At 33.9% G+C, this 16,232-nt stretch overlaps 1 protein-coding gene across 1 annotated transcript; it reads right to left on the bottom strand.

The window, feature by feature from the left end:
- Positions 1-286: 286 nt before the first annotated feature.
- On the bottom strand, positions 287-15,992 carry LOC106714539 (nardilysin). The gene is made up of 24 exons (XM_045683052.1): positions 15,735-15,992; positions 15,155-15,368; positions 12,141-12,281; positions 11,769-11,937; positions 10,930-11,138; positions 10,159-10,329; positions 9,331-9,452; positions 8,821-8,941; positions 8,666-8,743; positions 8,187-8,327; positions 7,270-7,399; positions 6,750-7,008; positions 6,333-6,467; positions 6,150-6,198; positions 5,903-6,004; positions 4,879-5,012; positions 4,127-4,256; positions 3,745-3,849; positions 3,267-3,410; positions 2,839-2,975; positions 1,968-2,112; positions 1,505-1,567; positions 877-978; positions 287-615 (listed from the first exon to the last, which is right to left on the bottom strand). Exons 1-24 carry the CDS (start codon positions 15,965-15,967, stop codon positions 418-420), a joined length of 3,432 nt encoding a protein of 1,143 aa, XP_045539008.1. The 5' UTR covers positions 15,968-15,992; the 3' UTR covers positions 287-417.
- Positions 15,993-16,232: the final 240 nt, after the last annotated feature.

Raw genomic sequence — 16,232 nt, forward strand, 5'->3', positions numbered from 1 at the left:
GTGTAAAAATAACTGCATTTATATGCATGCATGCATATGTAATTTATTTTGTTCTGAAAACATTATTATTTATAACAATAAAAGTACACATACATTTAATGTAATTACATTATGAGTAAAAAAAATAACTTTTTTTTTCATTTTAGTAGTATTTTAATACAAATTTATGAAAAACAATGAAAAAAGCAGCAACATTAAAATCATGTACATTTAATAAATGTAAGGAAATTATTTATTATTTAAATTATACATTATTTTCTTATTCCTATTTTGAATTTACAATAAATGATCAAAGACAATTTTTCTTGTCATTTTACTCTATATTTCCATAAACAATTATGACGTTATAAGATATATTCTGTAATTTCGATGCTGTCAAACAAAAATGTAGTTTAATACTAAAGTATAAGGTTCAAATTAGCACTGAGCTAACTGTACTTGAGGTACGTCAATAAACGGCAAATCCTTTTTAAATTCTCTAATATCTTTGATGAAATCTGGAGCATTTTCTGTTGAATCTCCGATCGGATTGTTAGCATCTAGATATGTTAGGTCGTAATTCTTGAGATCTACTTCCGTTGTGTTGCTATCCTTCTTCGACACATGTCCCATTACCTGTCCGGGAAAGAGATAAAAGATATCAACGACCAAAGACAGTCAGACAGTCTTAGAAGACAGGCAGACATAATTTACTATCTGATCTTGGTTTATAGTTAATCTAAAACTAAGTTAGCAAATGGTTAAAACAAGTTACAGACTTTAGAAGATCTGGCAACATTCAGTCTTAATTGATAGTATTTTGAAATTTGATAGGTAATTCGTTTAGTCACTATAACAGATACGTCGTATTAAGCAATTTTTAACTGTAATCTTTACCTGTACGGATAGTTTCCTGAAATGTGACTTGTTGCCGGTGGGGAAGTGGTCATCTACCCAGCTCTTGATGTCTCCCACTCTTATCTTCTCTATCGCATCAGCCTAAGAACATCTTACTAATATTATAAATGCAAATGTTTAGATGGATGGATGTTTGTTTGAAGGTATATCCGAAACGGGTCACAGATCTTGATGAAATTTGGCACATATGTAAAACACAGTCTGGAAGAACACATAGACTACTTATTACTTTTGTTTTAATACCGAGCGGACGGTGTCGCGGGCGACAGCTAGTATTTAATAATGTTAAATCATATCTAATTTTTTTTATTAATCTTTGTATGCCATAAAATCTTATAACAATCTACAAATAAGTACTTGGAAAATGAGATTTCTAAGCGTTTTGATTAAAACATTAAGTATGTTAATATTTATGTGAACTTTTGTTATAAACAATTAAGTTTTAGTAGTTGATTTAATTAGCATTTAAATGTAATGGTGTTACTCTTATTATATTAATAAATTAGCAAATAGTAAAGTGTATTTTAAAAAAGGACCCACGGACGCCATCCTAACTAAGCCTAAGCTTATATTGCTAGAATGTTCTATTAAAAAGAAATACATATACCTCTGAAAATAGCCTTTGGAATTTATATTCCATGCTCACGATCTCGCGCCAGTTTCTCTCCACCTGTTAACAAAAAACATAGATACACGTGTTAGTAATATTATAAATGACAAAGTTTGTATGTATGGATGGATGGACGTTTGTTAGAAAGTATCTCGGGAAAGGTTCAACGTAGTAGCCTATGTATTATAGACTGAAATAATACATAGGCTTCTTATTATTTATTTCTTATTTTGTATTAAAGCGCAGTCGGAGTCGCGCGCGTCATCTACTTTATATATAAAAGTTAGTAAGCTGACAAATTCTAATAAAAGTTATGACTAATAGTCGCTACGTTCGGAAGTCGAGTGTGCGATAAATTATAAGGTTTATTGATTTTATTGTACGCCGCTGTTCAAAAGCGACAAAAGCAAAAAGGTATTATATTTATCTATGGTAGTGAGTATAATATTATCTATATCACCTCCTCCTTGAGCTCGTAGTCTATGGTGTGTTTGAGCTGTACGAGTGCGGTGCGTGTTGTTGCGAGCGCGCGCTCGTTCAGCCGACGCATGTCTCGTGAGAACTTACGCAGGAATGCCTCCACGCGACCGTCCACATGCTGTACACTGTAATAGTATAACAAAGATGGCTTTACATTTTTTTATATTACAAGGTAGCAAACGAACAAGCGGTCACATGAATTCGCCGAAATGGCGAAGCGACCGCTGCCCATAGACATTGGCAATTGCAGATGCGTTACCTAACCTCAATCGACGAAGGAGGAGACGCACAAAAAGAGAATATTTAACCTTCCTATGCATCCTTTCCTTATAAGAAAAGGGGGTGGGAAGGGAAAGAGGACTAAAATTAGGCCTCTGGCACCACACTCATCAGACTGCACGCGGAATTACTTCCACTTGACGTCTGTCTTCTGTGAGGTCGTGGTATTTCACCAGCGAGCAGGACAATTCGTGCAACTGATGTTGTTGCTGACGTCTACCAATGTTACATTCAATAAACACTTGTATTAATACATATTGTTTTTCTCTCTCTTTCTCTATCCAAAAAGAATGAGAGAGCTCTCTCTCAGAGGAAAGAGGGGAGAGAATAGTAAAGACTCAAACTTTTTTATACTTATTCAAGATTACTTCAAATACCATTAACCGTGGTTTTCTAAATCTAAAATCTGTAAATAAAACATACCTTCATCCTTATTACATTTGATAAAACAGAGATAAAAAATATGCTTTTAACAGATTAAGGTCTCAGAAACTCATAATAAATCAAATTTAATTTTAATTTCATTAGTTTTTTAAAATAGTAAAGCTTTTGTTTATGAAATGTAAAAGTACCTGAACTTGTCAACCTGCGTGTTGACGGTGACGGAGAAGCCGAGCACACCGAAGGTATACCGCATCATGCTGAACACGCTGTAGCCGAGCTGCTCCTTGGTGCGCAGCGCGTCGAACACCGGCTCCTCCATCAGCATCTGATCATCATCATGATGGTTAGGTGATGAACAAATTTACGTACATCATCGCATCACGTGGATGTGAACATGAAATATTACTAATATTTTAAATGCGAATATATTTATGGATGGATGGATGTTTGTTTGAAGGTATATCCAAAACGGCTACATGGATCTTGCTGAAATTTGGCACAGATATAGAACATAGTCTGGAAGAACACAGGCTTACTAAGTTTTTTAATCCCGAGCGCACGGAGTCGCGGGTAACAGATTGTATTAGATAGGATTGATTTCTATCGTTTATTTTACCATCAGCAATTCTAATATAGCTGTATCCTTTGGCGTGGTGATCTCCGCCTGGTAGTAGTTGGTGACGATGCTGTTGGTAGAAGTGGGGTTGAGACTCAGCACGCGCAGCTTGCGCTCGCCCAACGGCAGCTGGTGTACTCGGAGCTGCACGCAACATACCAGTTATATGTATCAAATGGGTCAATATTAATTAGTTTCAAAGTCCAGTGTACTCAGAGCTGTTATTAACATACCGGCAGCTTTATAAAATGGGTCTATGTAAATTGGTCAGTGCAAAGAACAGTCTCTGTCCAGTGTACTTGGAGCTGTATTAAAGATTACTTGCATAGAAAACATAGGTCATTGTTATTTGGTTTCATTCGTCCAGTGTACCAAGTCGTACACAACATACACTTTCATTTGTGTAATGGGTCAATGTTAATTGGTTAGTAAGATACTGTAATCCCCGTGTTTGTGTAACTGTTTCGAATGATCTCACCTCTGGGAATTCAGTCTCGTCGAGGGCCTCCCACTGTATATTCTTCAATGCGTTTTCCGATATTTTGATGGCCGAATGCCACGCTATATTACCCTGCACTAACACCTAAAATATAATATTAAAAACATAATTCATAAATAAACTCTAACTAATTATATCAAATGACCAATCATAATTGTATAGTACTTTTCAAACAAGTTGGCGGCTCGGAACATCACATAAGACATAATGTTAAGGATAGCGTGGAGTGCATTAATGACCTTGAGCCGTCAAGATATTTGAAAAGACGTATAACAGTTATTAATAAAACAATAACAAAGCAGTAAAAAGGGTGATTAACAAACTATGAGTTCTATTTTGAAGGGAAGTATGAATAACTTACTTGCAAGTACATTTTGCTGAGCAACCTCCTGCTGAAGTCGTGTAAGTCTTCTATTGTGATGTTGTAAACTACGGCCGCCTTGTCGCGAGGAGATATGTATGGATCCAGTAATACATCCATACGGAGATCTCTACACGAACGACATTCATTAATATCCAATACAATAAAGTTGTATACAATTTGTGTTGTTGTGTTGTTGTGTAAATATACAAAATTGTAATAAAACAAGGATATCTGGCTCGGTAAGAGAGGTGCTGCTGTCGCTGTTAGTTTTGTTTGAAAATAAAATAAAATAAAACACATGATCGCTACAGTAGGAAAAGGACCTTGTAATATTTTTTGGATTTTACATGAGGACGCTAGTGAGCTATCTATTTTAGTTTAAATTATATCCACCGGGTCATATATCCTTGTCGGTCTATACATGATTTGCTTAATTAAATGTAAGGGTATTTGTATAAAAAAAGGGTTTCTTTAAAGAGGATGTTAATACAAAAACATAAAAACAAACAATGTAGCACAGGGATATTAATAAAAAAAAAGATAACTAAAACCTGTGCAGAAAAGAGTACGGACCAAGCGTCTGTAGATGTGATTTTATAAAAAAAAAATAAAAAAAACAAAAACACTAATAGGTCCCTTTAGTTCACTGTTTATCTTATTATACTCGTAGTGTATGCAATTTTCCTAGTCAAATTACAAACGGGAAGCATTCGCAATTTTCCTGGAACGTATACAGTATATGAACTAACTTGGATAGTTTGTGCGGCTTGATGAGTACGTTGTGGTAGTTGCGCGCGCGCACCTCCCGCACCGCCTCGAACATGGCCGGCGTTAGAGAACTGCTCGATGACCGCATCTCACGAGTTATTAATTCCACGAGCAACTAATTAATAGATAAATAATGTTAAAATATATTATTACAAATTTAGACAATCAAGTCTCTTTGTTTTATTAACATTTTAAACTAGCGGTCATCCGCGACTTTGTCTGCGTAGAGTGTAAAAAAGTAGCCTTAAACGCATGCTTCAGCTACCTTCCTCTGAAAGTCCAGTCAAAATCTGTTCAGCCGTTCCGGATATTACCCGGAACACGGTCTTGCAGACAATTTTTTTTTTTTTTTTCATAACGTAAATATATTTTTTGTAACGTGTATGAAATATAACATTTTTTCGATATAATATTACAGACACTTCAATTTCACTAATATACTAGCTGTTGCCCGCGACTCCGTCCGCGCCGCAATAAAAAAACGTAATAAGCAGCCTATGTGTTCTTTCAGACTATGTTCTACATCTGTGCTAAATTTCATAGAGAACCGTTCAGCTGTTTCGGAGATACCTTCAAACAAACATCCATCCATACATCTAAACAATCGCATTTATAATATTAGTAAGATATAGAGATATAAAAGTATGAATGCACAGATGTTTGTCACCACATTATTCCAGAGCGGCTAAATCTGTGATTGTCAAACTTATTTCTTTCACCGCCCCCTTTGAAAATCAATTATATTTCAGAGTCTCCTAATATTTATTCAGCCCTAAAACTTAAAAACCACAATTTCATTACTTTAATTACTTTCAATGCCCCCCATTATTTGGGCCTCTTATCGCCCCCTCCTAGGTTTCAAACGCCTCCAACGGGGCGTTATCGCCCACTTTGGGAAACACTGGGCTAAATGGATCTGGATGTTGATGGATGGATTATTACAAAGATAGATTAGAGTCTGGAATTGTGTTAGTCAATATAAATATGTAACTTTAGTTAACTTACGTGTAGATTTTGACTGTATCCGTTAACTTTCAATGTCAGTCCCTTGTCAGACACGTAAAGAGAGTGAGATAAGTCCGCCATATTGGCTGGATACACTTCTTCCTAAAATGAACATAACTATATTATTGTCTAAAATTATACCAAAAAAAAGAATTTCATTTTATAAACGAAACGTTAAAATATCTATAACATTAAAAAAAACACTTCTTAAATAGTTTCTATGAAAGAAAAAAAATGGATAGAATACCTTCAAATCTTGTTGTAATACATCCGTCCATAGATCAAGTAGACAAGCTCTGAAAATAATAATAATTTATTTTATACATACATTTATTTTTACATATCTTATGCTCCTTGAAAAAAAAAATAGCAACATGTTTTTGTATTTGTGTTACAGCAGTGAAAACTCACTACAAACTAAACAACTTACTCTCTTGGCGTCTTCAGACTGAGCGGTGTGATAAAATAGAAGTATAACAAAGCTGTTGGGAAGCGGAACTTGAAGTCAGGTTTGTACCAGAGTTCCATATGTCTATTCTTACGAAGTAGATTCGGTTGATCCAACCTTTGAATATAAAAAATAAACTGTAATATAGAACATTTACATAAAAATACAATTCTAGGATCCAATAAGCAAAAACGTAGGAAGTAGGAAGAGATCGGATATAGTAAATTTTAAGCTAAATAAAAATTCACACGCACACTAAAATAATATTAAAAAAAGAATTGGAATAAAAAATATAACAATCTTTATCTGTCTTCCATATAAAAAAAAACAATATTTTCATACTGAACCTTATTTAAAAAATTACAAATCTAGATACATTCAAAGCAAAGCAAAACCAACCTAAAGTTGTTAACAGTAGCGATCAAATCGCCATGTTTCAACACTTTCTTCGTCTTTGGGGCCGCTGTTACTTTCTTATGAACATCTTTCACAGAATTGGTCATCAAATCTACCCCAATTTCATTAGCCGCTTCGATGTAAGCGGGAGCGGGCGCTATTAGATCGAAGTTCGTTGTCAAATATATATTATCCGCTGGTAAATGGAAATTCGTATAAGGCTTTACACTTAGCCATCTTTCTAACCACATATGTGGTATTTCTGAAAAAGAAAAAAAAGACAGTGTTTGAAAAACATTTCAGCTTAAAGAAATGTCAATTTTTTTGTTCCTGGTAATCTCCGGAACAGCTGGACCGATTTTGATGGCACTTTCACAGTAAGGTAGCTGATACACGCAAGCATGTTATAGGCTACATTTTATTATAATTATTCTGCGCCATCAAAGTCGCAGGCGATCGCTAGTTCAAGATATTTTAAATAAAAGAAATTATTTATATTAAATAGTTAGCTTTAGTTATTTACCTTGTCGTTTATATTCAGTACCGAACCATTTCTCCGTCATATCATAGTGCACAGGCGATGTGTACTTATTGGATAATATCATTATATTAACAGTATCTGCTCTCATGCAGTCTAACAACTCTGTTATACCCTGACAAGAAGTAAAGCAATAATTATATTATGTTATAGTATTATTCAAATATCTTGCCGGCTCGGAAGAATACGATTTTAAATGCAGCGGGGCGTAGTGGTATAAGGGGGAAGGCACTGCGCAGTGGCAAAATGACCTCGAGCCGATAAGATATTTGAAATAACTATAGTGTATTTTAAATTGAAATGTATATTTAATTAAAAAACGTCGCTATAGAAGACGACATTGTATGGTTTCATTGAAGTTAAATTTTACTAAAAAGTTATAATTATCTTACTAATAATATAAATGTGAATGTTTGGATGAATGAATGGATGTTTGTTTGAAGGTATCTCCAGAACGGTTCAACGAATCTCGATGGAAATTGGCATAGATGTAGATCATAGTCTGGAAGAATACATAGCCTATGTATTCTTTTTTTTTTTACTCTGCGCAGACGGAGTCGCGAGCGACAGCTATTAAAATATATTTTTAATTCAATATACAGTCGTCTCTTTCTTTGATATTTGCTCCAGTGTAAATCTACACTAATATTATAAGGTGGATAGTTTTTTATTTTTAATATGTAACAAATAAACTCATAAACTCCTAGAAGGATTTCAAAAACTCTTTTTCTATTAGAAAGATAAATTATCAGAGAGTAACATAGACTATATTTATTACTAGAATTATCATTTTTATTATTTCTGCGGGAACTAGAATAGTGGACAAAAGCTTTTTATTATCAGAAATGAACACTAATGAACTGCTTAGTTAACCAATTAACGTCTTATAGAGGTATACTTACTTTAGGATCGTATTTATAATACAGTCTGTCCCCAGTAATGTAATGTTCCGGCGGGAAGAAGTGCATGTTCTCCGCCAGCGACTCCACGTAGTCTGAAGGCTGGGATTCCTCCTCGAAACGGAAACTCGTTTCTTCTATTGTCTACACAACAAAGTTTAATTAAAAGACATACACATAAAAAAAAGTTGAGGAATCTGTTACGTACTTAATAGAAATCTTCTATATATCTAAAAGAAAGTCGTGTTAGTTACACTATTTATAACTCAAGATAGGTCGAACTGATTTAGCTGAAAATTGATGGGGATGTAGCTTAGAACTAGGAGACGGACATAGGAACTTTTTTTATCTTGTGTGCATTTTTTTTTATTCCGCGCGGACGGAGTCGCGGGTAAAAGCTAGTTAATTATATTTAAGCCGGGTCATTTTATTTGATATATTAAATAGCTCACGCAACTATAATCTTAAAATTAAACACATACCTTAATTTCATTGTATATCCGTTCCGAAGGACCAATTTCTCTCAACATATTTATATATGAAAATATTGCTTCCAAAACCTGAAAATAACATTAAAATATTTGTATTAATGATTAAAAAATGTAGCTGTGTAATTATTGTCAGTTTGTAAACTTACTTCGTCTATATGATCTAGTCCATCTTTGGTGAGCACCACTTGAGTGGAGAACAAACTATACATAGACGTGTAGTCAATACCGCTTTCAGAGTTACCCGTGTAAATACCAAGCGCCCATACTCTGAAAAAAAAAACATATCAAAGTTTTTTTTTAAATAAAATCGAAGCTGGATAAGTGAGAACTGGGTATTCGGAAAGCCTCTATAAGCGAGAGTGGTTGTACGTTCCCAACGGACGACCTTCATAAGAAGAAGACGGTTAAAGTAAAAACCTTTAAAAGTGAGAAATATATTACGGTCCCTTGGACTCTCGCTTATCCAGATTCGACTGTATAATGTAAAAAATATTTTTATTCTATGTAGTAAATAGTAAAATCGGTTTATTTAACAAAAAACGCGGATACGTGTGTACTGTGTCGTGGTTGAAACATTACTGAGCTTAATTACCCCCACTCCTACGCACTGTAATCTATGGAAATCTATAAAATTAGCTTTTATTATGATTACTTACTTTTTCCTTAAGTAAGATAGTAAGCTGCCTTTGCCTTCATGTCCTAATAAGTATGATATATATTGGTGCGGTTTGGATTCATACTCTGATAGAAGTGAACGCATGCACCAAGTTAATGTTACCTAAAAAAAACACTACACTATAACCTATTTCACAGTTGTATACTTGATTTCAACGATCAAATTGTTTTGAGTGACCTATGTCACTGTCATGATATTAAATTAGGCAATGTACAATCGTTTCATAAATTTTGTAAATAAAGTAACGTCAAATTTCATAATTGGAAGCCATTATAGTATTTTATTTGGAAGTTATTTCTGTGAGAATTGTGAGATAAATACAAAATTACAAAGCTATGTGAATAAAAAAGTATATTATCGAAAGTATATTGAAATTTAGAGGAACTTTAGCGTAAATAACATATTACTTTTGTTAAAGCTTTTGGAACGAATTTTTGATTGTGCAGCAATGCGTAAAGAAGACTTAGTCAGTCTCAATAAGAGTTCTCAATGACAACCAACACAGAACATACATTTATTTATAAGAACATCAGTTAAGGTGGACTTGTAATCTGCAGGTCCTAGGTTCAAATCTAGCCATGTACGAATATGTTTTGCGACTTTTGATTTACATATGTACATTTATCATGATGACGTGATGCAACCTGCACATATCTGAGAAGAAATTCAAAGACATGTGTGAAGTCAACCCGCACTGGGCCAGCGTGGTTGACTATGACCTAGTCACCCATAACTTAGGTTTGACACCGAGCCCCTCAGTAAAGAAGTATAGTGAACTGATGATGATGATGATATTTCTTTACTTCACCTCAGTAGTATCGCTGACAGGCTTCACGTAGTAAAGACTGCGGAAATGCGGTGTGACTGATGCAGGGGAGAAGGCGTGTGGGGTAAAGTCGGTGGGGGGCAGACCGTTGTTCTCTACCTCACCGAACGTATTCACCACGTACTGCTCCAACTCTGATAACTCCATACGAGCCTGGAGACAAACATATTTACACCGATTTTGGTAAACGATTTTAGATCTTAAGTAACCGTTTATAAAGGTGAATGTTAATTAAAAATTAATTTTGTGATATCGGTCTAGGTATATCTAGATAAAAATATATTAGGCTCTTTAAAAAAATTGAACGCGGTTTCTTATAAAAGTAACTAAAGTAAAAACTACTATATGACAAAAGAACACTTGAAGGATATTTTAAGCCAGTCAACCAATACATTGTTTCGACTATAAGTATTAACCATGGGTGTCCGAGACCAAAATCACCGTTTATAACATACTAGCTGTCACCGGCGACTATGTCCGCGCGGAATGAAATAACCTCATGAGTAGCCCATGTGTTCTTTCAGATTATGTTCTACATCCGTGGCAAATTTCGTCAAGACCCGTTGAGCCGTTTCGGAGATTCAAAGAAACATTCATCCATCCATCCATCCAAACATTCGCATTTGTAATATTAGTAAAAAGTAAGATTGTTATCTCTGTTCTATTAAAGATGATGACAGATATGACGACATATTTTATACATTTTGGTCTCAGAAATCAACGATTAACTATGTACTTTGTTAGTACCCTTACCTGTACAGCGACAGTCATACGATGTGCACTATAATGCCGTTTCCTGAACTCGTGGGCTGCTCGATGCAGTTTCTCGTCATCATTCAGCTCATCTTTGAGACTGCGTAGGTTGCCCCAAGTGAACGTGCGAGCTGGATGACCCTCAGGGAAAAGGCTCGCTAACAACTGGTCTTTACGGTTCGAGTCAGATGGTGACGCGATTGCGAACTCTACAAGAATAATATAGCATTTGCTGATTGACATCGACCGGTTCAAGGTCAGCTGGGCACTGCACAGTGGCCTCCTCTGCATCCCTTTACCCATTTCACCTATTATTATGTTCTGGCAACCAAAGAAGGTTAAACTTAATCGGTGATCATTCAATTTATAAGTTAGAAGTTCGTCGTAATAACTGTAAGGTCTTTAGAACAAAGATGTCTTCTATTATACATGTCTAATGTCTAATATCATTCTAAAATGCACGAGAATATTTCGTACTCTTGCTAAATCATCTAATAGGTATAATATGCAGTTTGTGCTCGATTCATATAATTGGTCAATTTACTCGTATATAGACATTACTGAAAGCAAATTATAAAGTACTAGCTGTCGCCCGCGACTCCGTCTAGGCGCAGTTAAAAAAAACTTAACAGGGGTGTAAAAAATAGATGTTGATCGATTCTCAGACCTACTCAATATGCTCACAAACTTTCATGAGAATCGGTCAAGCCGTTTCGGAGGAGTACGGGAACGAACATTGTGAAACGAGAATTTTATATATAAGATATAATGTAATGTTGTACATAAATCATATATATTATTTAAATAATGAAAAATGGAGACTTTTTTTTATCACTAACCTGACTCTATAGCCTCGCGTTCTCTCTGCATGGCTTCTTTCATCATGAGCGGGCTGACGAAGAACTGGCTGAACATATCCATGGCTTGAGGTAAATACTTCTCTTGGATCTCGAAGTAAAACGTCGTCAGCTCGCAATCAGTCGACGCGTTGTCGGAACCGCCTTTTTTCTAATTTAACATTTAAATTGTTTTTAATTATTTATTGTATGTGTTGAATACTTAATTTAAAAAATAACTATCAGATTTTATAGCATTTAAAAACAATTACGATGTCACACTCACGTTCCTAAACAAAAACAATTGGAGTGATTCTATAACATTGTACCCAATGATTTTTTTACAAAAGGAGGAGGTTCTCAATTCGTCTTCACCTTTATAAAGGAATCAAATTCGTTCTCCTTGGGATATCTCTGGCTGCCCATGAAAACCATGTGCTCGACGAAATGCGCCAGACCCTGGATGTCCGGGGGATCGCTGTAGCTGCCCACACCCACGCACAGTGCGCAAGCCGCCTAGCAACAAGGATAACAAATATATATTAGACATATAAATACCTATATTAGCCTTAGAACAGCTGGAAAGGTAAAATTTACACATTACAATAATGTAAATAGCCGCGCTATTCTGAGCGCGTGATGCTTTTTCATGCGAATAACTGTTGCGCTAGAAGTCGCGTTGTGGAAAAGGGGTTTAACAAAAGACCGGTGTAATTTGAAAGAACTTTTTAATTTTACATTTTGCTTAATATATGAGCTAGACAACTAATTCCTTCACAAATGTACTATCTTTTTGCCCAACTGACAGAAAGGTTATGTTTTTCGCGAGTATAATATGTTCGGTGCAGATCAATGGAATTTTTTTTTAATCGTCTTGACCTATTTTGAAGAGTGTAATTTTTAGGGTCATCTCAGATGGTAAAACTCCATCAAGGCTATTGTGACATTGTGTTCACTATTGAAATAAACAATTAAAGCAATTCTTGACAAGGTTAAAGCGTTTTTTGATACACAGAATTTTTTAGATTGATTTCATTGTGTTGGATGCAGGCAGTGAGAAACGAAATCAGATCAGGGTCTATACTTTTAACAGCACTTCAACTTACGTAAGTGCATAAAATGTATGAAAAACATCGCTAATATTACGTATTGGACCTAGCATTAATATTTGTGACAATCGCCTTTGTATCGTCATCGTAAATTATGTCAAATTTAGTAGGAGATTTTAGGTGTACTTTACGCCTCATAACGCTGCACATATTTTAATAAAAAAATTATCAAAGAAAACACGATGGCGTTTTTCACAAATATTCGTGGTAGGTCCAATGTTATTTATTCAGCAGTAACGTATATGTTGCTCTCTTTTTTTTAACGAATTTTTATATGTTTATCTCTCTCATGTAACGAATTTTGCTAAAACGTGACGCTCCGTGAAATGTTACTCCCGAATCTAAATTTAATATCGAACTGGGATCTAAAAGTTTATATTGACTACGTTTTGGCATTTATTTATCATGTTTTTGTATTATGCACTCTGTAAGATTACTATTTCATATTGTTTGATCAGTATTGAGTTAGTCAGTTTTCACCTGTACAAATCAAAACTAGAGGTCTTCGAACCTAAACAACATCCTGAATATAATAACTAATACAACTGATTCATAAACAGTAAACAAAAGAATAATACTACTGTTCACAAATAAAGCACTGCTTTATAACTACACGAACAATGTATCTAAACTAATAAAAAAATAGCCATGACTACTTTCTAATCTTATACTTTATTTCCTAAGATACAGACGATAGTACTCTAAAGATAAACTATTTGGAATCCTATCGTCAAAAACTTGTTTTGACGTTACATATTTTATACTAAATCGTACCGTGTCAAGTGAAAGTTGGGTAAAAAATATCTTGCATAGCTTTCTCAAAGAAAATCTTTCACACGCGTCCTTCATGCATCTTATAAGATTACGCCGAAAGCGGACCTGGAGAAAGCATGCAACGTCAGATAATACAAAATATAGATATGAATAAAAATAATAGATAATGAAAACAAAATCTAAGATTAGGTTCAATTTTTGATATGAGCACCGCTAAACGTAAGACCTCTGCCGCGCTTACTGTCGTAACGGTTATTTAGACAGGCGTTTAGTGTAAATTACAAATCCGTGCATTTATGTAATTTTACCAAGAAAGTAGAGAAGAGACAGTTTCTACACAAACATAACACGTTAAGAACTTAATATATTTAATACTAGCTTTTGCCCGCAAATCCGTCCGCGCGGAATTAAAAAAAATATTAATAAGTAGCCTATGTGTTCTTCCATGCTAAATTTCATCAAGATCCATTCAGAAATTCCAGAGATACTTTCGCATTTATAACATTAGTAAGATATTCATGTTTCGGCATTTCGAAATAACTACTATTTTTTCAGTAATACCATAATTGTAGTTAGTAATCCCTAAATAAACTATTAAAAGAAACACAATAGCCAACAAAATGGCTATGGTGTAATGTTTGATAGCCATTCAAATATGTAACTATTGTTATTTAAAATTAAATAGATATTTTACTACATAATATCTTAAACCTTGAATTCAATTTGTTTATGAAACAGGGGGTCAATTTTTTTATCATGTGTCAAAGAATTAAATTTGGTTCCCACTTAAGATCAGATAACAAACTCTCGTTATAAGAGCTATGTCAAGTTTTCAAACTCATTCCATAAAATTTCACATCACAGAGATATATAGGAAATAACATTTCACTTAACATATGCAGAAAAAACATTATCATCCTTAATAATTACACTCAGATTTATCTAGAACCAAGGTGAAAGCAGTTACAATGGAAAGCATAAGCAGATGGTTAAAAATATGCAAAATGGTAGGTGTCAAGCTGAATATCAAGTCATATATAAAATTAAAAACCTAATTTGAAGTCTACATATATACCCATGTTCATAATAAACATTTTGTCAGTTGGTCAAAATTAACAATATAAATTTTAAAATTATTATCTGGAATGTTGTCCTCAGTTGTTATTCGTGTTATCGTCACAATCTAATTACTTTGGCTTCATTTAATGTTTAACTTTCACTCCATCAGTTATATAATACTAGATTACACATAACACTACCTATATATCTATTATAGTCTAACATACAATAATTATATAAAGAACTACATATATATAATTATAAATAATTTAATTATGATAACCTAAGGTCAAGGTTGTGTTGTTTTTATTTATTTAAATTACATTTTTTACATCTCAATTGGTGAAAATTGTATAAAAAAAAAACATTTCATTAGCTTACTATCAAATTCTTTAAGGCCCCATAAAGTATTTTTAGAGTATTATATTTGAATATAAATGTACTTACCAGTTTTTCTTCATCAAACTCATTTCGTCTATGTGTCCCGTGGTGGTCACTGGCAGCTGACTGAACTGAATGGCCACCATCACTTTCTGGATTTGAACTTTCTTCTGCACTACTACTTTCTTCTTCACTAGAGCTTTGTTTTTCTTCATTACCAACAGGTCTACTCGGGTCGGAGATAAGAAGGGCTGTTAAACCATTTTTCAATCGTATTGTTCTGTAAAATTGTTATAAATATATTATGGATTAAAAGACGACATAGTTGTTATTTTACTTATTAAGTAGGTTAACAATATAAGGATTGCATGGTACAGTTTGTTATTTTTCTATGCTTTCAAAAAATGTAATCTACTGATTTAACACTGTATATTTTTGATAAATGATTTACTCTCAGCTGTAAAACTCTACGCCCTCTATCAAGGGAACCAAATATTTGGAAAGAATACTTCATCTTTAAAGATCAGATCTATTTTGATACCTTTTGTATTTCTACAATGCACCAAAAATTTGGCCAAGATGTGATTTAATTTTAAAACTTAAATTAAATTAATCATTAGTATTTAAATAACATTTATAAGCTTACTTGTACAGCTTTTTATCAGAAGCAGATTTGATAGGTTCAGGTAAAACTTCAACTTTCTCCTTACGATTGACTGTACTAGCTGGAAATCCTGAACGATTTTTGACTACTTTTACTTCAGGTTTAAAATTAGGTGTTCTACGGTAACTATTTCTTTTAGACATTATTGCTAATAGATGCTTCGTCTGCTGATGACCAGATGTTTTTTGAATAAGTATGGACAAAAATTTTGACATCTATCGATGGCATGAGGAAGGAAAAATATTTAGATAGTGACAGATTGACAGTTCACGTTGCCCTTTTCTGTTGTTTTTACACATTTTAGTTCATAAAAACTTGACCACATTTTTACTATTAGAAAACAAATTTTTAAAAATTATTAAAAAAAGTAGTAAACAATTATTTATTACGCAATTTCGCCCACTTCGCTTTATGATCATAGGTAACACTACTTTTATAATGTCACATCACTTCACTACAACCAAAGAGAAACCAACATTT

The sequence above is a fragment of the Papilio machaon genome, chromosome 21 (genome assembly GCF_912999745.1).
Source record: "Papilio machaon chromosome 21, ilPapMach1.1, whole genome shotgun sequence".
NCBI classification, from domain to species: Eukaryota; Metazoa; Arthropoda; class Insecta; order Lepidoptera; family Papilionidae; genus Papilio; species Papilio machaon.

What these genes read in the sequence shown, in the direction of transcription:
- LOC106714539 (XM_045683052.1), bottom strand. Translation starts at nt 15,967, where the DNA reads ATGTCAAAATTTTTGTCCATACTTATTCAAAAAACATCTGGTCATCAG. An exon ending in ATTATAAATACGATCCTAAA is followed by an intron (nt 7,400 to 8,186) that starts GTAAGTATACCT and finishes ACTTCTTGTCAG; the next exon opens with GGTATAACAGAGTTGTTAGA. An exon ending in AGTCTGAAGACGCCAAGAGA is followed by an intron (nt 6,199 to 6,332) that starts GTAAGTTGTTTA and finishes TATTATTTTCAG; the next exon opens with AGCTTGTCTACTTGATCTAT.